We start from the raw sequence: 25,770 nt of genomic DNA, 5'->3' as shown, positions 1-25,770 counted from the left end.
CTCTGTAATATTGTCTAATGGAGATGGGTTCTACTAGGCTCTCTGTAATATTGTCTTATGGAGATGGGTTCTCTAAGGCTCTCTGTAATATTGTCTAATGGAGATGGGTTCTCTAAGGTTCTCTGTAATATTGTCTAATGGAGATGGGTTCTACTAGGCTCTCTGTAATATTGTCTAATGGAGATGGGTTCTCTAAGGTTCTCTGTAATAGTGTTTAATGGAGATGGGTTCTACTAGGCTCTCTGTAATATTGTCTAATGGAGATGGGTTCTCTAAGGCTCTCTGTAATTTACTCTAATGGAGATGGGTTCTCTAAGGCTCTCTGTAATATTGTCTAATGGAGATGGGTTCTACTAGGCTCTCTGTAATATTGTATAATGGATATGGGTTCTACTAGGCTCTCTGTAATATTGTCTAATGGAGATGGGTTCTCTAAGGCTCTCTGTAATATTGTCTAATGGAGATGGGTTCTCTAAGGCTCTCTGTAATATTGTTTAATGGAGATGGGTTCTCTAAGGCTCTCTGTAATATTGTCTAATGGAGATGGGTTCTACTAGGCTCTATGTAATATTGTCTAATGGAGATGGGTTCTACTAGGCTCTCTGTAATATTGTTTAATGGAGATGGGTTCTCTAAGGCTCTCTGTAATATTGTTTAATGGAGATGGGTTCTCTAAGGCTCTCTGTAATATTGTTTAATGGAGATGGGTTCTACTAGGCTCTATGTAAAATTGTCTAATGGAGATGGGTTCTACTAGGCTCTCTGTAATATTGTCTAATGGAGATGGGTTCTACTAGGCTCTCTGTAATATTGTCTAATGGAGATGGGTTCTACTAGGCTCTCTGTAATAGTGTCTAATGGAGATGAGTTCTACTAGGCTCTCTGTAATATTGTCTAATGGAGATGGGTTCTCTAAGCCTCTCTGTAATATTGTCTAATGGAGATGGGTTCTACTAGGCTCTCTGTAATATTGTCTAATGGAGATGGGTTCTACTAGGCTCTCTGTAATATTGTCTAATGGAGATGGGTTCTCTAAGGATCTCTGTAATATTGTCTAATGGAGATGGGTTCTACTAGGCTCTCTGTAATATTGTCTAATGGAGATGGGTTCTACTAGGCTCTCTGTAATAGTGTCTAATGGAGATGAGTTCTACTAGGCTCTCTGTAATATTGTCTAATGGAGATGGGTTCTCTAAGCCTCTCTGTAATATTGTCTAATGGAGATGGGTTCTACTAGGCTCTCTGTAATATTGTCTAATGGAGATGGGTTCTACTAGGCTCTCTGTAATATTGTCTAATGGAGATGGGTTCTCTAAGGATCTCTGTAATATTGTCTAATGGAGATGGGTTCTACTAGGCTCTCTGTAATATTGTCTAATGGAGATGGGTTCTCTAAGGTTCTCTGTAATATTGTCTAATGGAGATGGGTTCTCTAAGGTTCTCTGTAATATTGTCTAATGGAGATGGGTTCTCTAAGGCTCTCTGTAATATTGTCTAATGGAGATGGGTTCTACTAGGCTCTCTGTAATATTGTCTAATGGAGATGGGTTCTACTAGGCTCTCTGTAATATTGTCTAATGGAGATGGGTTCTCTAAGGATCTCTGTAATATTGTCTAATGGAGATGGGTTCTCTAAGGTTCTCTGTAATATTGTCTAATGGAGATGGGTTCTCTAAGGTTCTCTGTAATATTGTCTAATGGAGATGGGTTCTATAAGGTTCTATGTAATAGTGTCTAATGGAGATGGGTTCTACTAGGCTCTCTGTAATATTTTCTAATGGAGATGGGTTCTCTAAGCCTCTCTGTAATATTGTCTAATGGAGATGGGTTCTACTAGGCTCTCTGTAATAGTGTCTAATGGAGATGGGTTCTCTAAGGCTCTATGTAATATTGTCTAATGGAGATGGGTTCTCCAAGGCTCTCTGTAATATTGTATAATGGAGGTGGGTTCTCTAAGGCTCTCTGTAATTTACTCTAATGGAGATGGGTTCTCCAAGGCTCTCTGTAATATTGTCTAATGGAGATGGGTTCTACTAGGCTCTCTGTAATATTGTCTAATGGAGATGGGTTCTACTAGGCTCTCTGTAATATTGTCTAATGGAGATGGGTTCTACAAGGCTCTCTGTAATAGTGTCTAATGGAGATGGGTTCTACTAGGCTCTCTGTAATATTGTCTAATGGAGATGGGTTCTCTAAGCCTCTCTGTAATATTGTCTAATGGAGATGGGTTCTACTAGGCTCTCTGTAATAGTGTCTAATGGAGATGGGTTCTCTAAGGCTCTATGTAATATTGTCTAATGGAGATGGGTTCTCCAAGGCTCTCTGTAATAGTGTCTAATGGAGATGGGTTCTACTAGGCTCTCTGTAATATTGTCTAATGGAGATGGGTTCTACTCGGCTCTCTGTAATATTGTCTAATGGAGATGGGATCTACTAGGCTCTCTGTAATATTGTCTAATGAAGATGGGTTCTACTAGGCTCTATGTAATATTGTCTAATGGAGATGGGTTCTACTAGGCTCTCTGTAATATTGTCTAATGGAGATGGGTTCTCTAAGGCTCTATGTAATAGTGTCTAATGAGATGGGTTCTACTAGGCTCTCTGTAATATTGTCTAATGGAGATGGGTTCTACTAGGCTCTCTGTAATATTGTCTAATGGAGATGGGTTCTACTAGGCTCTCTGTAATATTGTCTAATGGAGATGGGTTCTACTAGGTTCTCTGTAATATTGTCTAATGGAGATGGGTTCTCTAAGCCTCTCTGTAATATTGTCTAATGGAGATGGGTTCTACTAGGCTCTCTGTAATATTGTCTAATGGAGATGGGTTCTACTAGGCTCTCTGTAATATTGTCTAATGGAGATGGGTTCTCTAAGGATCTCTGTAATATTGTCTAATGGAGATGGGTTCTACTAGGCTCTCTGTAATATTGTCTAATGGAGATGGGTTCTCTAAGGTTCTCTGTAATATTGTCTAATGGAGATGGGTTCTCTAAGGTTCTCTGTAATATTGTCTAATGGAGATGGGTTCTATAAGGCTCTCTGTAATATTGTCTAATGGAGATGGGTTCTACTAGGCTCTCTGTAATATTGTCTAATGGAGATGGGTTCTACTAGGCTCTCTGTAATATTGTCTAATGGAGATGGGTTCTCTAAGGATCTCTGTAATATTGTCTAATGGAGATGGGTTCTCTAAGGTTCTCTGTAATATTGTCTAATGGAGATGGGTTCTCTAAGGTTCTCTGTAATATTGTCTAATGGAGATGGGTTCTATAAGGTTCTATGTAATAGTGTCTAATGGAGATGGGTTCTACTAGGCTCTCTGTTATATTGTCTAAAGGAGATGGGTTCTCTAAGGTTCTATGTAATAGTGTCTAATGGAGATGGGTTCTACTAGGCTCTCTGTATTATTGTCTAATGGAGATGGGTTCTACTAGGCTCTCTGTAATATTGTCTAATGGAGATGGGTTCTACTAGGCTCTCTGTAATATTGTCTAATGGAGATGGGTTCTACAAGGCTCTCTGTAATAGTGTCTAATGGAGATGGGTTCTACTAGGCTCTCTGTAATATTGTCTAATGGAGATGGGTTCTCTAAGCCTCTCTGTAATATTGTCTAATGGAGATGGGTTCTACTAGGCTCTCTGTAATAGTGTCTAATGGAGATGGGTTCTCTAAGGCTCTATGTAATATTGTCTAATGGAGATGGGTTCTCCAAGGCTCTCTGTAATAGTGTCTAATGGAGATGGGTTCTACTAGGCTCTCTGTAATATTGTCTAATGGAGATGGGTTCTACTCGGCTCTCTGTAATATTGTCTAATGGAGATGGGATCTACTAGGCTCTCTGTAATATTGTCTAATGAAGATGGGTTCTACTAGGCTCTATGTAATATTGTCTAATGGAGATGGGTTCTACTAGGCTCTCTGTAATATTGTCTAATGGAGATGGGTTCTCTAAGGCTCTATGTAATAGTGTCTAATGAGATGGGTTCTACTAGGCTCTCTGTAATATTGTCTAATGGAGATGGGTTCTACTAGGCTCTCTGTAATATTGTCTAATGGAGATGGGTTCTACTAGGCTCTCTGTAATATTGTCTAATGGAGATGGGTTCTACTAGGTTCTCTGTAATATTGTCTAATGGAGATGGGTTCTCCAAGGCTCTCTGTAATATTGTCTAATGGAGATGGGTTCTACTAGGCTCTCTGTAATATTGTCTAATGGAGATGGGTTCTCCAAGGCTCTCTGTAATATTGTCTAATGGAGATGGGTTCTACTAGGCTCTCTGTAATATTATCTAATGGAGATGGGTTCTCTAAGCCTCTCTGTAATATTGTCTAATGGAGATGAGTTCTACTAGGCTCTCTGTAATATTGTCTAATGGAGATGGGTTCTACTAGGCTCTATGTAATATTGTCTAATGGAGATGGGTTCTACTAGGCTCTATGTAATATTGTCTAATGGAGATGGGTTCTACTAGGCTCTATGTAATATTGTCTAATGGAGATGGGTTCTACTAGGCTCTCTGTAATATTGTTTCATGGAGATGGGTTCTACTAGGTTCTCTGTAATATTGTCTAATGGAGATGGGTTCTCCAAGGCTCTCTGTAATATTGTCTAATGGAGATGGGTTCTACTAGGCTCTCTGTAATATTGTCTAATGGAGATGGGTTCTCCAAGGCTCTCTGTAATATTGTCTAATGGAGATGGGTTCTACTAGGCTCTCTGTAATATTGTCTAATGGAGATGGGTTCTACTAGGCTCTCTGTAATAGTGTCTAATGGAGATGGGTTCGACTAGGCTCTCTGTAATATTGTCTAATGGAGATGGGTTCTCTAAGCCTCTCTGTAATATTGTCTAATGGAGATGGGTTCTCTAAGGTTCTCTGTAATATTGTCTAATGGAGATGGGTTCTCTAAGGTTCTCTGTAATATTGTCTAATGGAGATGGGTTCTCTAAGGTTCTCTGTAATATTGTCTAATGGAGATGGGTTCTCTAAGGTTCTCTGTAATTTACTCTAATGGAGATGGGTTCTCCAAGGCTCTCTGTAATATTGTATAATGGAGGTGGGTTCTCTAAGGCTCTCTGTAATTTACTCTAATGGAGATGGGTTCTCCAAGGCTCTCTGTAATATTGTCTAATGGAGATGGGTTCTACTAGGCTCTCTGTAATATTGTCTAATGGAGATGGGTTCTACTAGGCTCTCTGTAATATTGTCTAATGGAGATGGGTTCTCCAAGGCTCTCTGTAATATTGTCTAATGGAGATGGGTTCTACTAGGCTCTCTGTAATAGTGTCTAATGGAGATGGGTTCTCTAAGGTTCTATGTAATATTGTCTAATGGAGATGGGTTCTACTAGGCTCTCTGTAATAGTGTCTAATGGAGATGGGTTCTACTAGGCTCTCTGTAATATTGCCTAATGGAGATGGGTTCTACTAGGCTCTCTGTAATATTGTCTAATGGAGATGGGTTCTCTAAGCCTCTCTGTAATATTGTCTAATGGAGATGGGTTCTACTAGGCTCTCTGTAATATTGTCTAATGGAGATGGGTTCTCTAAGGTTCTCTGTAATATTGTCTAATGGAGATGGGTACTCTAAGGTTCTCTGTAATATTGTCTAATGGAGATGGGTTCTCTAAGGTTCTCTGTAATATTGTCCAATGGAGATGGGTTCTCTAAGGTTCTCTGTAATATTATCTAATGGAGATGGGTTCTACTAGGCTCTCTGTAATATTGTCTAATGGAGATGGGTTCTACTAGGCTCTCTGTAATATTGTCTAATGGAGATGGGTTCTACTAGGCTCTCTGTAATATTGTCTAATGGAGATGGGTTCTACTAGGCTCTCTGTAATATTGTCTAATGGAGATGGGTTCTCTAAGGTTCTCTGTAATATTGTCTAATGGAGATGGGTTCTCTAAGGTTCTATGTAATAGTGTCTAATGGAGATGGGTTCTACTAGGCTCTCTGTAATATTGTCTAATGGAGATGGGTTCTCTAAGGTTCTCTGTAATATTGTCTAATGGAGATGGGTTCTCTAAGGATCTCTGTAATATTGTCTAATGGAGATGGGTTCTCTAAGGTTCTCTGTAATATTGTCTAATGGAGATGGGTTCTCTAAGGTTCTCTGTAATATTGTCTAATGGAGATGGGTTCTATAAGGTTCTATGTAATAGTGTCTAATGGAGATGGGTTCTACTAGGCTCCCTGTTATATTGTCTAATGGAGATGGGTTCTCTAAGGTTCTATGTAATAGTGTCTAATGGAGATGGGTTCTACTAGGCTCTCTGTAATATTGTCTAATGGAGATGGGTTCTCTAAGCCTCTCTGTAATATTGTCTAATGGAGATGGGTTCTACTAGGCTCTCTGTAATAGTGTCTAATGGAGATGGGTTCTCTAAGGCTCTATGTAATATTGTCTAATGGAGATGGGTTCTACAAGGCTCTCTGTAATATTGTATAATGGAGGTGGGTTCTCTAAGGCTCTCTGTAATTTACTCTAATGGAGGTGGGTTCTCCAAGGCTCTCTGTAATATCGTCTAATGGAGATGGGTTCTACTAGGCTCTCTGTAATATTGTCTAATGGAGATGGGTTCTACTAGGCTCTCTGTAATATTGTCTAATGGAGATGGGTTCTACTAGGCTCTCTGTAATAGTGTCTAATGGAGATGGGTTCTACTAGGCTCTCTGTAATATTGTCTAATGGAGATGGGTTCTCTAAGCCTCTCTGTAATATTGTCTAATGGAGATGGGTTCTACTAGGCTCTCTGTAATAGTGTCTAATGGAGATGGGTTGTCTAAGGCTCTATGTAATATTGTCTAATGGAGATGGGTTCTCCAAGGCTCTCTGTAATAGTGTCTAATGGAGATGGGTTCTACTAGGCTCTCTGTAATATTGTCTAATGGAGATGGGTTCTACTCGGCTCTCTGTAATATTGTCTAATGGAGATGGGTTCTACTAGGCTCTCTGTAATATTGTCTAATGGAGATGGGTTCTACTAGGCTCTATGTAATATTGTCTAATGGAGATGGGTTCTACTAGGCTCTCTGTAATATTGTCTAATGGAGATGGGTTCTCTAAGGCTCTATGTAATAGTGTCTAATGTAGATGGGTTCTACTAGGCTCTCTGTAATATTGTCTAATGGAGATGGGTTCTACTAGGCTCTCTGTAATATTGTCTAATGGAGATGGGTTCTACTAGGCTCTCTGTAATATTGTCTAATGGAGATGGGTTCTACTAGGTTCTCTGTAATATTGTCTAATGGAGATGGGTTCTCCAAGGCTCTCTGTAATATTGTCTAATGGAGATGGGTTCTACTAGGCTCTCTGTAATATTGTCTAATGGAGATGGGTTCTCCAAGGCTCTCTGTAATATTGTCTAATTGAGATGGGTTCTACTAGGCTCTCTGTAATATTGTCTAATGGAGATGGGTTCTCTAAGCCTCTCTGTAATATTGTCTAATGGAGATGGGTTCTACTAGGCTCTCTGTAATATTGTTTAATGGAGATGGGTTCTACTAGGCTCTATGTAATATTGTCTAATGGAGATGGGTTCTACTAGGCTCTCTGTAATATTGTTTAATGGAGATGGGTTCTACTAGGCTCTATGTAATATTGTCTAATGGAGATGGGTTATACTAGGCTCTGTGTAATAGTGTCTAATGGAGATGGGTTCTACTAGGCTCTATGTAATATTGTCTAATGGAGATGGGTTCTACTAGGCTCTATGTAATATTGTCTAATGGAGATGGGTTCTACTAGGCTCTATGTAATATTGTCTAATGGAGATGGGTTCTACTAGGCTCTCTGTAATATTGTTTAATGGAGATGGGTTCTACTAGGCTCTCTGTAATATTGTCTAATGGAGATGGGTTCTACTAGGCTCTCTGTAATAGTGTCTAATGGAGATGGGTTCTACTAGGCTCTCTGTAATATTGTCTAATGGAGATGGGTTCTCTAAGCCTCTCTGTAATATTGTCTAATGGAGATGGGTTCTCTAAGGTTCTCTGTAATATTGTCTAATGGAGATGGGTTCTCTAAGGTTCTCTGTAATATTGTCCAATGGAGATGGGTTCTCTAAGGTTCTCTGTAATATTGTCTAATGGAGATGGGTTCTCCAAGGCTCTCTGTAATATTGTATAATGGAGGTGGGTTCTCTAAGGCTCTCTGTAATTTACTCTAATGGAGATGGGTTCTCCAAGGCTCTCTGTAATATTGTCTAATGGAGATGGGTTCTACTAGGCTCTCTGTAATATTGTCTAATGGAGATGGGTTCTACTAGGCTCTCTGTAATATTGTCTAATGGAGATGGGTTCTCCAAGGCTCTCTGTAATATTGTCTAATGGAGATGGGTTCTACTAGGCTCTCTGTAATAGTGTCTAATGGAGATGGGTTCTCTAAGGTTCTATGTAATATTGTCTAATGGAGATGGGTTCTACTAGGCTCTCTGTAATAGTGTCTAATGCAGATGGGTTCTACTAGGCTCTCTGTAATATTGTCTAATGGAGATGGGTTCTACTAGCCTCTCTGTAATATTGTCTAATGGAGATGGGTTCTACTAGGCTCTCTGTAATTTTGTCTAATGGAGATGGGTCCTACTAGGCTCTCTGTAATATTGTCTAATGGAGATGGGTTCTCTAAGGTTCTCTGTAATATTGTCCAATGGAGATGGGTTCTCTAAGGTTCTCTGTAATATTGTATAATGGAGGTGGGTTCTCTAAGGCTCTCTGTAATTTACTCTAATGGAGATGGGTTCTCCAAGGCTCTCTGTAATATTGTCTAATGGAGATGGGTTCTACTAGGCTCTCTGTAATATTGTCTAATGGAGATGGGTTCTACTAGGCTCTCTGTAATATTGTCTAATGGAGATGGGTTCTCCAAGGCTCTCTGTAATATTGTCTAATGGAGATGGGTTCTACTAGGCTCTCTGTAATAGTGTCTAATGGAGATGGGTTCTCTAAGGTTCTATGTAATATTGTCTAATGGAGATGGGTTCTACTAGGCTCTCTGTAATAGTGTCTAATGGAGATGGGTTCTACTAGGCTCTCTGTAATATTGTCTAATGGAGATGGGTTCTACTAGCCTTTCTGTAATATTGTCTAATGGAGATGGGTTCTACTAGGCTCTCTGTAATATTGTCTAATGGAGATGGGTCCTACTAGGCTCTCTGTAATATTGTCTAATGGAGATGGGTTCTCTAAGGCTCTCTGTAATTTACTCTAATGGAGATGGGTTCTACTAGGCTCTATGTAATATTGTCTAATGGAGATGGGTTCTACTAGGCTCTATGTAATATTGTCTAATGGAGATGGGTTCTCTAAGGCTCTCTGTAATATTGTCTAATTGAGATGGGTTCTCTAAGGCTCTCTGTAATATTGTCTAATGGAGATGGGTTCTACTAGGCTCTATGTAATATTGTCTAATGGAGATGGGTTCTCTAAGCCTCTCTGTAATAGTGTCTAATGGAGATGGGTTCTACTAGGCTCTCTGTAATAGTGTCTAATGGAGATGGGTTCTCTAAGGCTCTATGAAATAGTGTGTTATGGAGATGGGTTCTACTAGGCTCTCTGTAATATTGTCAAATGGAGATGGGTTCTCTAAGGCTCTATGTAATATTGTCTAATGGAGATGGGTTCTACTAGGCTCTCTGTAATATTGTCTAATGGAGATGGGTTCTCTGAGGTTCTCTGTAATATTGTCTAATGGAGATGGGTTCTCTAAGGTTCTCTGTAATATTGTCTAATGGAGATGGGTTCTACTAGGCTCTCTGTAATATTGTCTAATGGAGATGGGTTCTACTAGGCTCTATGTAATATTGTCTAATGGAGATGGGTTCTACTAGGCTCTCTGTAATATTGTCTAATGGAGATGGGTTCTACTAGGCTCTATGTAATATTGTCTAATGGAGATGTGTTCTACTAGGCTCTATGTAATATTGTCTAATGGAGATCGGTTCTACTAGGCTCTCTGTAATATTGTCTAATGGAGATGGGTTCTACTAGGCTCTCTGTAATATTGTTTAATGGAGATGGGTTCTACTAGGCTCTATGTAATATTGTCTAATGGAGATGGGTTCTACTAGGCTCTGTGTAATATTGTCTAATGGAGATGGGTTCTACTAGGCTCTATGTAATATTGTCTAATGGAGATGGGTTCCACTAGGCTCTATGTAATATTGTCTAATGGAGATGGGTTCTACTAGGCTGTCTGTAATATTGTTTAATGGAGATGGGTTCTACTAGGCTCTATGTAATATTGTCTAATGGAGATGGGTTCTACTAGGCTCTCTGTAATATTGTCTAATGGAGATGGGTTCTACTAGGCTCTCTGTAATAGTGTCTAATGGAGATGGGTTCTACTAGGCTCTCTGTAATATTGTCTAATGGAGATGTGTTCTCTAAGCCTCTCTGTAATATTGTCTAATGGAGATGGGTTCTCTAAGGTTCTCTGTAATATTGTCTAATGGAGATGGGTTCTCTAAGGTTCTCTGTAATATTGTCTAATGGAGATGGGTTCTCTAAGGTTCTCTGTAATATTGTCTAATGGAGATGGGTTCTACTAGGCTCTCTGTAATATTGTCTAATGGAGATGGGTTCTACTAGGCTCTCTGTAATATTGTCTAATGGAGATGGGTTCTCCAAGGCTCTCTGTAATATTGTCTAATGGAGATGGGTTCTACTAGGCTCTCTGTAATAGTGTCTAATGGAGATGGGTTCTCTAAGGTTCTATGTAATATTGTCTAATGGAGATGGGTTCTACTAGGCTCTCTGTAATAGTGTCTAATGCAGATGGGTTCTACTAGGCTCTCTGTAATATTGTCTAATGGAGATGGGTTCTACTAGCCTCTCTGTAATATTGTCTAATGGAGATGGGTTCTACTAGGCTCTCTGTAATTTTGTCTAATGGAGATGGGTCCTACTAGGCTCTCTGTAATATTGTCTAATGGAGATGGGTTCTCTAAGGTTCTCTGTAATATTGTCCAATGGAGATGGGTTCTCTAAGGTTCTCTGTAATATTGTATAATGGAGGTGGGTTCTCTAAGGCTCTCTGTAATTTACTCTAATGGAGATGGGTTCTCCAAGGCTCTCTGTAATATTGTCTAATGGAGATGGGTTCTACTAGGCTCTCTGTAATATTGTCTAATGGAGATGGGTTCTACTAGGCTCTCTGTAATATTGTCTAATGGAGATGGGTTCTCCAAGGCTCTCTGTAATATTGTCTAATGGAGATGGGTTCTACTAGGCTCTCTGTAATAGTGTCTAATGGAGATGGGTTCTCTAAGGTTCTATGTAATATTGTCTAATGGAGATGGGTTCTACTAGGCTCTCTGTAATAGTGTCTAATGGAGATGGGTTCTACTAGGCTCTCTGTAATATTGTCTAATGGAGATGGGTTCTACTAGCCTTTCTGTAATATTGTCTAATGGAGATGGGTTCTACTAGGCTCTCTGTAATATTGTCTAATGGAGATGGGTCCTACTAGGCTCTCTGTAATATTGTCTAATGGAGATGGGTTCTCTAAGGCTCTCTGTAATTTACTCTAATGGAGATGGGTTCTACTAGGCTCTATGTAATATTGTCTAATGGAGATGGGTTCTACTAGGCTCTATGTAATATTGTCTAATGGAGATGGGTTCTCTAAGGCTCTCTGTAATATTGTCTAATTGAGATGGGTTCTCTAAGGCTCTCTGTAATATTGTCTAATGGAGATGGGTTCTACTAGGCTCTATGTAATATTGTCTAATGGAGATGGGTTCTCTAAGCCTCTCTGTAATAGTGTCTAATGGAGATGGGTTCTACTAGGCTCTCTGTAATAGTGTCTAATGGAGATGGGTTCTCTAAGGCTCTATGAAATAGTGTGTTATGGAGATGGGTTCTACTAGGCTCTCTGTAATATTGTCAAATGGAGATGGGTTCTCTAAGGCTCTCTGTAATATTGTCTAATGGAGATGGGTTCTACTAGGCTCTCTGTAATATTGTCTAATGGAGATGGGTTCTCTGAGGTTCTCTGTAATATTGTCTAATGGAGATGGGTTCTCTAAGGTTCTCTGTAATATTGTCTAATGGAGATGGGTTCTACTAGGCTCTCTGTAATATTGTCTAATGGAGATGGGTTCTACTAGGCTCTATGTAATATTGTCTAATGGAGATGGGTTCTACTAGGCTCTCTGTAATATTGTCTAATGGAGATGGGTTCTACTAGGCTCTATGTAATATTGTCTAATGGAGATGTGTTCTACTAGGCTCTATGTAATATTGTCTAATGGAGATCGGTTCTACTAGGCTCTCTGTAATATTGTCTAATGGAGATGGGTTCTACTAGGCTCTCTGTAATATTGTTTAATGGAGATGGGTTCTACTAGGCTCTATGTAATATTGTCTAATGGAGATGGGTTCTACTAGGCTCTGTGTAATATTGTCTAATGGAGATGGGTTCTACTAGGCTCTATGTAATATTGTCTAATGGAGATGGGTTCCACTAGGCTCTATGTAATATTGTCTAATGGAGATGGGTTCTACTAGGCTGTCTGTAATATTGTTTAATGGAGATGGGTTCTACTAGGCTCTATGTAATATTGTCTAATGGAGATGGGTTCTACTAGGCTCTCTGTAATATTGTCTAATGGAGATGGGTTCTACTAGGCTCTCTGTAATAGTGTCTAATGGAGATGGGTTCTACTAGGCTCTCTGTAATATTGTCTAATGGAGATGTGTTCTCTAAGCCTCTCTGTAATATTGTCTAATGGAGATGGGTTCTCTAAGGTTCTCTGTAATATTGTCTAATGGAGATGGGTTCTCTAAGGTTCTCTGTAATATTGTCTAATGGAGATGGGTTCTCTAAGGTTCTCTGTAATATTGTCTAATGGAGATGGGTTCTCTAAGGTTCTCTGTAATATTGTCTAATGGAGATGGGTTCTCTAAGGTTCTCTGTAATATTGTCTAATGGAGATGGGTTCTACTAGGCTCTCTGTAATATTGTCTAATGGAGATGGGTTCTACTAGGCTCTCTGTAATATTGTCTAATGGAGATGGGTTCTACTAGGCTCTCTGTAATATTGTCTAATGGAGATGGGTTCTCTAAGGTTCTCTGTAATATTGTCTAATGGAGATGGGTTCTCTAAGGTTCTATGTAATAGTGTCTAATGGAGATGGGTTCTACTAGGCTCTCTGTAATATTGTCTAATGGAGATGGGTTCTCTAAGGTTCTATGTAATAGTGTCTAATGGAGATGGGTTCTACTAGGCTCTCTGTAATATTGTCTAATGGAGATGGGTTCTACTAGGCTCTCTGTAATATTGTCTAATGGAGATGGGTTCTACTAGGCTCTCTGTAATATTGTCTAATGGAGATGGGTTCTACTAGGCTCTCTGTAATATTGTCTAATGGAGATGGGTTCTCCAAGGCTCTCTGTAATATTGTCTAATGGAGATGGGTTCTACTAGGCTCTCTGTAATAGTGTCTAATGGAGATGGGTTCTCTAAGGTTCTATGTAATATTGTCTAATGGAGATGGGTTCTACTAGGCTCTCTGTAATAGTGTCTAATGGAGATGGGTTCTACTAGGCTCTCTGTAATATTGTCTAATGGAGATGGGTTCTACTAGCCTCTCTGTAATATTGTCTAATGGAGATGGGTTCTACTAGGCTCTCTGTAATATTGTCTAATGGAGATGGGTTCTACTAGGCTCTCTGTAATATTGTCTAATGGAGATGGGTTCTCTAAGGCTCTCTGTAATTTACTCTAATGGAGATGGGTTCTACTAGGCTCTATGTAATATTGTCTAATGGAGATGGGTTCTCTAAGGCTCTCTGTAATATTGTCTAATGGAGATGGGTTCTCTAAGGCTCTCTGTAATATTGTCTAATGGAGATGGGTTCTACTAGGCTCTATGTAATATTGTCTAATGGAGATGGGTTCTCTAAGCCTCTCTGTAATAGTGTCTAATGGAGATGGGATCTACTAGGCTCTCTGTAATAGTGTCTAATGGAGATGGGTTCTCTAAGGCTCTATGTAATAGTGTCTTATGGTGATGGGTTCTACTAGGCTGTCTGTAATATTGTTTAATGGAGATGGGTTCTACTAGGCTCTATGTAATATTGTCTAATAGAGATGGGTTCTACTAGGCTCTCTGTAATATTGTCTAATGGAGATGGGTTCTACTAGGCTCTCTGTAATATTGTCTAATGGAGATGGGTTCTCTAAGCCTCTCTGTAATATTGTCTAATGGAGATGGGTTCTCTAAGCCTCTCTGTAATATTGTCTAATGGAGATGGGTTCTCTAAGGTTCTCTGTAATATTGTCTAATGGAGATGGGTTCTCTAAGGTTCTCTGTAATATTGTCTAATGGAGATGGGTTCTCTAAGGTTCTCTGTAATATTGTCTAATGGAGATGGGTTCTCTAAGGTTCTCTGTAATATTGTCTAATGGAGATGGGTTCTACTAGGCTCTCTGTAATATTGTCTAATGGAGATGGGTTCTACTAGGCTCTCTGTAATATTGTCTAATGGAGATGGGTTCTACTAGGCTCTCTGTAATATTGTCTAATGGAGATGGGTTCTCTAAGGTTCTCTGTAATATTGTCTAATGGAGATGGGTTCTCTAAGGTTCTATGTAATAGTGTCTAATGGAGATGGGTTCTACTAGGCTCTCTGTAATATTGTCTAATGGAGATGGGTTCTCTAAGGTTCTATGTAATAGTGTCTAATGGAGATGGGTTCTACTACGCTCTCTGTAATATTGTCTAATGGAGATGGGTTCTCTAAGCCTCTCTGTAATATTGTCTAATGGAGATGGGTTCTCTAAGGCTCTCTGTAATATTGTCTAATGGAGATGGGTTCTACTAGGCTCTCTGTAATATTGTTTAATGGAGATGGGTTCTACTAGGCTCTCTGTAATATTGTCTATTGGAGATGGGTTCTACTAGGCTCTCTGTAATATTGTCTAATGGAGATGGGTTCTACTAGGCTCTCTGTAATATTGTCTAATGGAGATCAGTTCTCCAAGGCTCTCTGTAATATTGTCTAATGGAGATGGGTTCTACTAGGCTCTCTGTAATAGTGTCTAATGGAGATGGGTTCTCTAAGGTTCTATGTAATATTGTCTAATGGAGATGGGTTCTACTAGGCTCTCTGTAATAGTGTCTAATGGAGATGGGTTCTACTAGGCTCTCTGTAATATTGTCTAATGGAGATGGGTTCTACTAGCCTCTCTGTAATATTGTCTAATGGAGATGGGTTCTACTAGGCTCTCTGTAATATTGTCTAATGGAGATGGGTTCTACTAGGCTCTCTGTAATATTGTCTAATGGAGATGGGTTCTCTAAGGCTCTCTGTAATTTACTCTAATGGAGATGGGTTCTACTAGGCTCTATGTAATATTGTCTAATGGAGATGGGTTCTCTAAGGCTCTCTGTAATATTGTCTAATGGAGATGGGTTCTCTAAGGCTCTCTGTAATATTGTCTAATGGAGATGAGTTCTACTAGGCTCTATGTAATATTGTCTAATGGAGATGGGTTCTCTAAGCCTCTCTGTAATAGTGTCTAATGGAGATGGGTTCTACTAGGCTCTCTGTAATAGTGTCTAATGGAGATGGGTTCTCTAAGGCTCTATGTAATAGTGTCTTAAGGAGATGGGTTCTACTAGGCTCTCTGTAATATTGTCTAATGGAGATGGGTTCTCTAAGGCTCTCTGTAATATTGTCTAATGGAGATGGGTTCTACTAGGCTCTCTGTAATATTGTCTAATGGAGATGGGTTATACTAGGCTTTATGTAATATTGTCTAATGGAGATGGGTTCTACTAGGCTCTATGTAATATTGTCTAATTGAGATGGGTTCTACTAGGCTCTATGTAATATTGTCTAATGGAGATGGGTTCTACTAGGCTCTCTGTAATATTGTTTAATGGAGATGGGTTCTACTAGGCTCTCTGTAATAGTGTCTAATGGAGGTGGGTTCTACTAGGCTCTCTGTAATATTGTCTAATGTAGATGGGTTCTACTAGGCTCTCTGTAATATTGTCTAATGGAGATGGGTTCTACTAGGTTCTATGTAATAGTGTCTAATGGAGATGGGTTCTACTAGGCTCTCTGTAATATTGTCTAATGGAGATGGGTTCTACTAGGCTCTATGTAATATTGTCTAATGGAGATGGGTTCTACTAGGCTCTCTGTAATATTGTCTAATGGAGATGGGTTCTACTAGGCTCTCTGTAATATTGTCTAATGGAGATGGGTTCTACTAGGCTCTCTGTAATATTGTCTAATGGAGATGGGTTCTACTAGGCTCTCTGTAATATTGTCTAATGGAGATGGGTTCTCCAAGGCTCTCTGTAATATTGTCTAATGGAGATGGGTTCTACTAGGCTCTCTGTAATAGTGTCTAATGGAGATGGGTTCTCTAAGGTTCTATGTAATATTGTCTAATGGAGATGGGTTCTACTAGGCTCTCTGTAATAGTGTCTAATGGAGATGGGTTCTACTAGGCTCTCTGTAATATTGTCTAATGGAGATGGGTTCTACTAGCCTCTCTGTAATATTGTCTAATGGAGATGGGTTCTACTAGGCTCTCTGTAATATTGTCTAATGGAGATGGGTTCTACTAGGCTCTCTGTAATATTGTCTAATGGAGATGGGTTCTCTAAGGCTATCTGTAATTTACTCTAATGGAGATGGGTTCTACTAGGCTCTATGTAATATTGTCTAATGGAGATGGGTTCTCTAAGGCTCTCTGTAATATTGTCTAATGGAGATGGGTTCTCTAAGGCTCTCTGTAATATTGTCTAATGGAGATGGGTTCTACTAGGCTCTATGTAATATTGTCTAATGGAGATGGGTTCTCTAAGCCTCTCTGTAATAGTGTCTAATGGAGATGGGTTCTACTAGGCTCTCTGTAATAGTGTCTAATGGAGATGGGTTCTCTAAGGCTCTATGTAATAGTGTCTTATGGTGATGGGTTCTACTAGGCTGTCTGTAATATTGTTTAATGGAGATGGGTTCTACTAGGCTCTATGTAATATTGTCTAATGGAGATGGGTTCTACTAGGCTCTCTGTAATATTGTCTAATGGAGATGGGTTCTACTAGGCTCTCTGTAATATTGTCTAATGGAGATGGGTTCTCTAAGCCTCTCTGTAATATTGTCTAATGGAGATGGGTTCTCTAAGCCTCTCTGTAATATTGTCTAATGGAGATGGGTTCTCTAAGGTTCTCTGTAATATTGTCTAATGGAGATGGGTTCTCTAAGGTTCTCTGTAATATTGTCTAATGGAGATGGGTTCTCTAAGGTTCTCTGTAATATTGTCTAATGGAGATGGGTTCTCTAAGGTTCTCTGTAATATTGTCTAATGGAGATGGGTTCTACTAGGCTCTCTGTAATAGTGTCTAATGGAGATGGGTTCTCTAAGGCTCTATGTAATAGTGTCTTAAGGAGATGGGTTCTACTAGGCTCTCTGTAATATTGTCTAATGGAGATGGGTTCTCTAAGGCTCTCTGTAATATTGTCTAATGGAGATGGGTTCTACTAGGCTCTCTGTAATATTGTCTAATGGAGATGGGTTCTACTAGGCTCTCTGTAATATTGTCTAATGGAGATGGGTTCTCTAAGGTTCTCTGTAATATTGTCTAATGGAGATGGGTTCTCTAATGTTCTCTGTAATATTGTCTAATGGAGATGGGTTCTACTAGGCTCTCTGTAATATTGTCTAATGGAGATGGGTTATACTAGGCTTTATGTAATATTGTCTAATGGAGATGGGTTCTACTAGGCTCTATGTAATATTGTCTAATTGAGATGGGTTCTACTAGGCTCTATGTAATATTGTCTAATGGAGATGGGTTCTACTAGGCTCTCTGTAATATTGTTTAATGGAGATGGGTTCTACTAGGCTCTCTGTAATAGTGTCTAATGGAGGTGGGTTCTACTAGGCTCTCTGTAATATTGTCTAATGTAGATGGGTTCTACTAGGCTCTCTGTAATATTGTCTAATGGAGATGGGTTCTACTAGGTTCTATGTAATAGTGTCTAATGGAGATGGGTTCTACTAGGCTCTCTGTAATATTGTCTAATGGAGATGGGTTCTACTAGGCTCTATGTAATATTGTCTAATGGAGATGGGTTCTACTAGGCTCTCTGTAATATTGTCTAATGGAGATGGGTTCTACTAGGCTCTCTGTAATATTGTCTAATGGAGATGGGTTCTCTAAGGCTCTATGTAATAGTGTCTAATGGAGATGGGTTCTACTAGCCTCTCTGTAATATTGTCTAATGGAGATGGGTTCTACTAGGCTCTATGTAATTTACTCTAATGGAGATGGGTTCTACTAGGCTCTCTGTAATATTGTCTAATGGAGATGGGTTCTACTAGGCTCTCTGTAATATTGTCTAATGGAGATGGGTTCTACTAGGCTCTCTGTAATATTGTCTAATGGAGATGGGTTCTCTAAGGTTCTCTGTAATATTGTTTAATGGAGATGGGTTCTACTAGGCTCTCTGTAATAGTGTCTAATGGAGGTGGGTTCTACTAGGCTCTCTGTAATATTGTCTAATGTAGATGGGTTCTACTAGGCTCTCTGTAATATTGTCTAATGGAGATGGGTTCTACTAGGTTCTATGTAATAGTGTCTAATGGAGATGGGTTCTACTAGGCTCTGTAATATTGTCTAATGGAGATGGGTTCTACTAGGCTCTATGTAATATTGTCTAATGGAGATGGGTTCTACTAGGCTCTCTGTAATATTGTCTAATGGAGATGGGTTCTACTAGGTTCTCTGTAATATTGTCTAATGGAGATGGGTTCTCTAAGGCTCTCTGTAATATTGTCTAATGGAGATGGGTTCTCTAAGGCTCTATGTAATAGTGTCTAATGGAGATGGGTTCTACTAGCCTCTCTGTAATATTGTCTAATGGAGATGGGTTCTACTAGGCTCTATGTAATTTACTCTAATGGAGATGGGTTCTACTAGGCTCTCTGTAATATTGTCTAATGGAGATGGGTTCTACTAGGCTCTCTGTAATAGTGTCTTATGGAGATGGGTTCTACTAGGCTCTATGTAATATTGTCTAATGGAGATGGGTTCTCTAAGCCTCTCAGCCTATGTAATATTGTGGAGATGGGTATTGTACTCTCAAGATTGAGAAGAGTTTTTGAGAGCGAGAGAGAACACAAAAAAAGAGCAGAAAGAGAGAGACCATGGTTAGACAGAGTCACATGACCATGGTTAGACAGAGTCACATGACCATGTTTAGACTAAGTGACATGACCATAGTCAGACTGAGGGACATGACAATGATCAGACTGAGAGTGACATGACTATGGTCAAAATGAGGGAAATGACCACGGTCAGATTGATTGACATGACCAAGGTCAAACTGAGACAGACATGACCATAGTCAGACTAAGTGACATGACCTTGTTCAGACAGTGAAATGACCATGGTTTGACTGAGATTGACATTTTGGGGGGGGGGGGGGTATTTTATTAGCATCGCCATTAGCTGTTGCAAAAGCACCAGCTACTCCTCCTGGGGTCCACACAAAACATGAAACAGAAAACAGAACGACATAATACAGAACATCAATAGACAAGAAAAGTTCAAGGACAGAGCTACATACAGTTGAAGTCAGAAGTTTAAATACACCTTAGCCAAAAACATTTAAACTCAGTTTTTCACAATTCCTGACATTTAATCCTAGTAGGTCAGTTAGGATCACCACTTTATTTTAAGAATGTGAAATGTCAGAATAATAGTAGAGAATGATTTATTTCAGCTTTTATTTCTTTCATCACATTCCCAGTGGGTCAGAAGTTTATATACACTCTATTAGTACTTGGTAGCATTGCCTTTAAATTGTTTAACTTGGATCAAACATTTCGGGTAGCCTTCCACAAGCTTCCCACAATAAGTGAATGTTGTCCCATTCCTCCTGACAGAGCTGGTGTAACTGAGTCAGGTTTGTAGGCCTCCTTTCTTGCACATGATTTTTCAGTCTGCCGACAAATTTTCGATAGGATTGAGGTCAGGGCTTTGTGATGCCCACTCAAATACCTTGACTTTGTTGTCCTTAAGCCATTTTGCCACAACTTTGGAAGTATGCTTGGGGTCATTGTCCATGTGGAAGACCCATTTGCGACCAAGCTTTAACTTCTGATGTCTTGAGATGTTGCTTCGATTGTTCCACATAATTTTCCATCCTCATGATGCTATCTATTTTGTGAAGTGCACCAGTCCCTCCTGCAGCAAAGCACGCCCACAGCATGATGCTGCTACCCCCGTGCTTCACAGTTGGGATGGTGTTCTTCGGCTTGCAAGCCTCCCTCTTTTTCCTCCAAATATAACGATGGTCATTATGGACTAACAGTTCTATTTTTGTTTCATCAGACCAGAGGACATTTCTCCAAAAAAGTACGATCTTTGTCCCCATGTGCAGTTGCAAACCATAGTCTGGCTTTTTTATGGCGGTTTTGGAGCAGTGGCTTCTTCCTTGCTGAGCGGCCTTTCAGGTTATGTCGATATAGGACTCGTTTTACTGTGGATATAGATACTTTTGTACCTGTTTCCTCCATCATCTTCACAAGGTCCTTTGCTGTTGTTCAGGGATTGATTACATTCATCTCCAGGAGACAGAACGCTCCTTCCTGTGCGGTATGACGGCTGCGTGGTCCCATGCTGTTTATTCTTGCGTACTATTGTTTGTACAGATGAACGTGGTACCTTCAGGCATTTAGAAATTGCTCCCAAGGATGAACCAGACTTGTGGAGGTCTAGATTTTTTTTTTAGGTCTTGGCTGATTTCTTTTGATTTTCCCATGATGTCAAGTAAAGAAGCAATGAGTTTGAAGGTAGGCCTTGAAATACATCCACAGGTACACCTCCAATTGACTCAAATGATGTCAATTAGCCTATCAGAAGCTTCTAAAGCCATGACATAATTTTCTGGAATTTCCCAAGCTGTTTAAAGGTACAGTCAACTTAGTGTATGTAAACTTCTGACCAACTGGAATTTTGATACAGTGAATTATAAGTGAAATAATCTGTCTGTAAACAATTGTGGGAAAAATTACTTGTGTCTTGCACAAAGTAGATGTCCTAACCGACTTGCCAAAACTATAGTTTGTTAACAAGAAATTTGTGGAGTGTTTGAAAAACAAGTTTTAATGACTCCAACCTAAGTGTATGTAAACTTCCGACTTCAACTGTAGCTCTGAATCCACATTATGGTAGAGGTTGAAAAGCCATAGCACATATGTTTTTTCAACAACAAGTTATGGTCAATAATATCAAAGGCTGCACTGAAATCTAACAGTACAGCTCCCACAATCTTCTTAATATTGATTTCTTTCAACCAATCATCAGTCATTTGTGTCAGTGCAGTACATGTTGAGTGCCCTTCTCTATAAGCATGCTGAAAGTCTGTTGTTAATTTGTTTACAGAGAAATAGCATTGTATTTGGTCAAACACCATTTTTTCCAACAGTTTGCTAAGAGCTGGCAGCAAGCTGATAGGTCTGCTGTTAGAACCAGTAAAGGCCAGTTTACCACTCTTGGGTAGTGGAATTACTTTGGCTTCCCTCCAGACCTGAGGACAAAGACTTTCCTCTAGGCTCAGATAAAATATATGACAGATAGGAGTGGCTATAGAGTCAGCTACCATCCTCAGTTGCTTTCCATCTAAGTTGTCAATGCCTGGAGGCTTGTCATTATTGATCGATAACAATAATTTTCCCACCTCTCCCACACTAACCTTACAAAATTCAAACTTGCCATGCTTGTCACGTCCTGACCAGTAAAAGGGGTTATTTGTCATCGTAGTATGGTCAGGGCGTGGCAGGGGGTGTTTGGTTTGGGTGTTTTGATGTTTTTGGGGGTTTTGGTCTATGTTTTATATTTCTATGTTTATTCTAGTTTTCTAGTTCTATGTTGGTTTTTGGCAATGACCTCCAATTAGAGGCAGCTGGTTGTTGTTGTCTCTAATTGGAGGTCATATTTAGTTGTGTTCGTTTCACTTGGGTTTTGTGGGTGGTTGCTTTCTGTATAGTTGGGTTACCTTACAGAACTGTTATAGTCGTTGTTATTATCTATCTATCTGTATAGTTGGGTTACCTTACAGAACTGTTATAGTCGTTGTTATTATCTATCTATCTGTATAGTTGGGTTACCTTACAGAACTGTTGGTTGTGGTTTATTGTTTTCGTTTAAGTGTTCACTTTAGGAAGTAAATAAAGAAGATGATCACTATACCCGCTGCGTTTTGGTCCTATCCTTAGATCATACAAAAGATTTTGCTGTGACTCTTATGTGGATGATGTTAAAACATATTGGTTGGTCTGATGTGATTAATGAGGAGCATCCAGACGCTGCACTTGATGAATTTATGAAATTGCTTCTTTCAATTATTGCTAAACATGCACCTGTTAAGAAACTGACTGTTAGACCTGTTAAGGCTCCATGGATTGATGAGGAATTGAAAAACTGTATGGTTGAAAGAGACGGGGATAAACTCCTTTATCTCCTTTACCTTTATTTTTTTGTATAATGTTGTGTATATTTATTAAAACACTCACTCCCTGAACTTCCTTCCCGACTCTCAGAACACATCGTTACACTATTAATATGGGCTAATTTCAGCCCTTTCCTGGGTAGCTTATCAGTTTTGACATAATACTGAAAAAAGCAAACAAAGAAAGAGAAAAAAATATACATTCAGCAGTCCATTAATCAATTGTGTGTGTGTGTGTGTGTGTGTGTGTGTGTGTGTGTGTGTGTGTGTGTGTGTGTGTGTGTGTGTGTGTGTGTGTGTGTGTGTGTGTGCTGTGGGGTTGAGGTTACAAACCCATAGGCTTGGCTCTCTCAACCATTTCAGGCTTCTGGGAGGGAGGGTGGACAATGAGTCTGTCATAGCGGATGTAAGCAATGTTCCCACGCGCTCTGGAAGCTTTCATGGCTGGGATCAGTTCTTTCCTCTTCTGGCGCACAGCTTCAGGATGGTCCTCGTTGAGGAAGATGTACATTCCTCTCAAGTTCTTGGCTCTTTCCAGAACAGAAACCTTGTCCTTGAACCTCAATTACTCAGAGATCATTTCCCTCACTTTGTCCTCAGACTCCATCCAGGTCTCACGTGGAGATAATGCAATTCCATCCACAAACCATGTTGTTTCACCTTGATTTTCCCACAAGTCTTGATTTATCTGTCTTTGTAATCATGGGTTCACAAACAGAACTGATGTCCTCTCTGAATGACTTACAGATTGCTGTCATCTTGCCGTTCTCCTCTTTCAACTCATCGAGCTGAAACTGGGAGAACTGCAAACTGTTCTTTTATAAGACTGAGAGACAAGACTGAGAGACAAGACATTGGTCGGACTGAGAGTTACATAACTATGTTCAGACTGAGAGACATGACCATTGGTCAGACTGAGAGACATGGCCCTGGTCAGACTGGGTGAAATGACCATGTTCAGACTGAGAGACATGACCAATATTCCGACTGAGTGGCTCTAATAAATCTCTAAGATTACGAGACCAAAACAAGTCAGAAAAGAAGAACATCGTGAACACTGGTTAATGTGATACTGTGTGATACTGTCTGTGCTTTGCTTTAGGTTTGTGCCATTCGTTTAAAAAGACAACAGTGGTGCTTAGTAAAAAAGTGTAAAATTCTGTAGTGTCTGGTGTCAATGTCTGAGGATTAGGGCTCAAAAGGCCACAATAACCTTCAATATATATATATTTTTGTTTTTACCACACATGTTTTTATTTTTCTTCCTGAAACATCATCATTTGCCTTTCCTCTCAACCATATGCTACTCCCATGTACCATGGCAGTATTCTACCGGTGGTCGCTCTCTAATAGCCCAAGTCAAATCTCCATAACATAATCATATACTGTTACAATCCTCTGAGATGGTGTTGCTTACCTTCAACCGCTCGTTTAAAGAACACTTTGCAGCTTCCACATGTGAGGACCCCGTAGTGACACCCTGAGGCTTCATCCCCACAGATCATACATAGTCTCTGGGGTGGAACACTGCAAAGCCAGGGATTACACACAAATGAGCCAGTGGTTATTTACACTTGACAACAATTGACACACTGATATCACAGCAATTGGTTAATGGAGGAATTATAAATAAACAAGCTCATCAAATCAGATTCATTTTGGCCAAAAATAAATAAAAAGCGAATGCGTGAATATGAAAACACTTATTTAAATTAACTCAAAGCTGTCAAACCGCGGAGAGTTTTACAATAGTTATGGTCAGCGATACTTTTAATAATGCGTCAATCTTACCCGCCATATCCTGTATAGGTCGGGGACCTCTGGAGCAGGGCTGAGGTGTGAATTCCATCCGGAGAGGAGTAGCCATGGTGTGGGTACTGATCCTCGGAGACCCCGCTGGACTGGCACCAGAACGGGGAATGAGTAGGAGAGGTCTGAATGGACCATCTGGGCATTTCACTCTTATAAACCATCAAATGCTGTTGTGGACCCTGTCCGTTACTGCTCATTACGTCAAAACTCAGCATGCCCTTACCGGGATGAGTAGGAAACGGAACACCCCGTGAGTCTGTACGGATCTGGGGAACCGTCGACATCTGGTCGTTCTGATTCAAGTCGACTAGAAAGTTCGGAGAACAGTCCAATAGTAATTGTTGGTGGTGTTGTTGTCCAGGCGCGGAGGTCGGGAAAGACGCTGCAGAATTATCCATAAAACCCAATTGTTGTTGTTTCCTCTCGCTGTCATAACAGGTCTCGAGGGTAGGGATGTTGGCCGTTTGTTCAAAATCGGGACACGGTGTTTCCATGATTAGTGAAGGCTCTTTTTCATCTTTGATGATCCTACAAACTCCGGTGGCTGTGGTTGAACTGCGTGTCGTTATCATGTTCGTAGCGGTTCTCTGCAAACTGTCATGAGTTACTGTTGGTGCCGGCCGCGGTAACATGGACTCCTTTACTCCATCTATACCACACACCTCTGTCCACCGCACAGGGTCAGAGCGGTCATAATAAGCTTTATTGATAAGTGAGGCGTTATCTCTGGCAGTACAGTCTTTGAACATGGCACTGTTGTTGCTTGAGCCAGAAGGCGCAGCGCACAAAGTGGCGACGTTTCCAAAACTACGCACTACCGAGGAGGACACGCAGACTTGAGACTGTGGCTCCTTAGAGAATTTCCGAGGTTGACCAAATCCTACATCTGCATACTTCTCAATCAAATAACTTACTTTTTTACTGGAGTCTGTGACGTCTGAGCTCAACGTGTTCGCCGTGTCCATCCTGTCTGTTGTGTGTTTATTTTCCATTCTGTTGTCAATGCTACAGAAATCACGAAGACAATCAGTCAGAGCCCCTGTCAGTGGGTGAGGAGACTAGAGCGGGTGGTGTCTCTTGGTGCAAAAGAAAAAACTTCCCAAAATGCTTTTTCCGCGTTGTGACCGGCTGTGCCTTTCGTGTTCGATCCTTTCAGATATGAGCATATGTGCGCTACCACTGACTTGCTGTGTATATATATAGAGAGGAATCCAATGGTACAACCCATAAGTCTGTGGCTCAATCAATGTTTTAAAATGGGTTTGAAGTCCCAAAACACGCCGAACAAAATTGCGGTAGGACTCATTAGGTTAATGACTGGCGTGATAATGGGCATAGAAGTTGACAAGACATTACGAACACATTTTTGACCAGACTAAACGGGATGGTTAGCAGCTACAGTTGATGTACAATAATGATGATATCTCCATTTTCTATTTCAATAAGCAGCAGAGAGTGGTTGGCCAGGGT

General features: G+C 40.1%; 1 protein-coding gene across 1 annotated transcript in view; it reads right to left on the bottom strand.

Moving 5' to 3' along the window:
* pgr (progesterone receptor) overlaps positions 1-25,265 on the bottom strand; it is a 70,354-nt gene extending 45,089 nt beyond the window's left edge. Inside the window, 2 exon segments of the mRNA NM_001252363.1 lie at positions 23,906-24,015; positions 24,280-25,265. Coding sequence (NP_001239292.1) covers positions 23,906-24,015; positions 24,280-25,265 — 1,096 coding nt within the window.
* Between the last annotated feature and the right edge of the window lie 505 nt (positions 25,266-25,770).

This window comes from Salmo salar, chromosome ssa20, assembly GCF_905237065.1.
Source record: "Salmo salar chromosome ssa20, Ssal_v3.1, whole genome shotgun sequence".
NCBI classification, from domain to species: Eukaryota; Metazoa; Chordata; class Actinopteri; order Salmoniformes; family Salmonidae; genus Salmo; species Salmo salar.
This window is presented reverse-complemented; position numbering and strand designations above follow the sequence as displayed.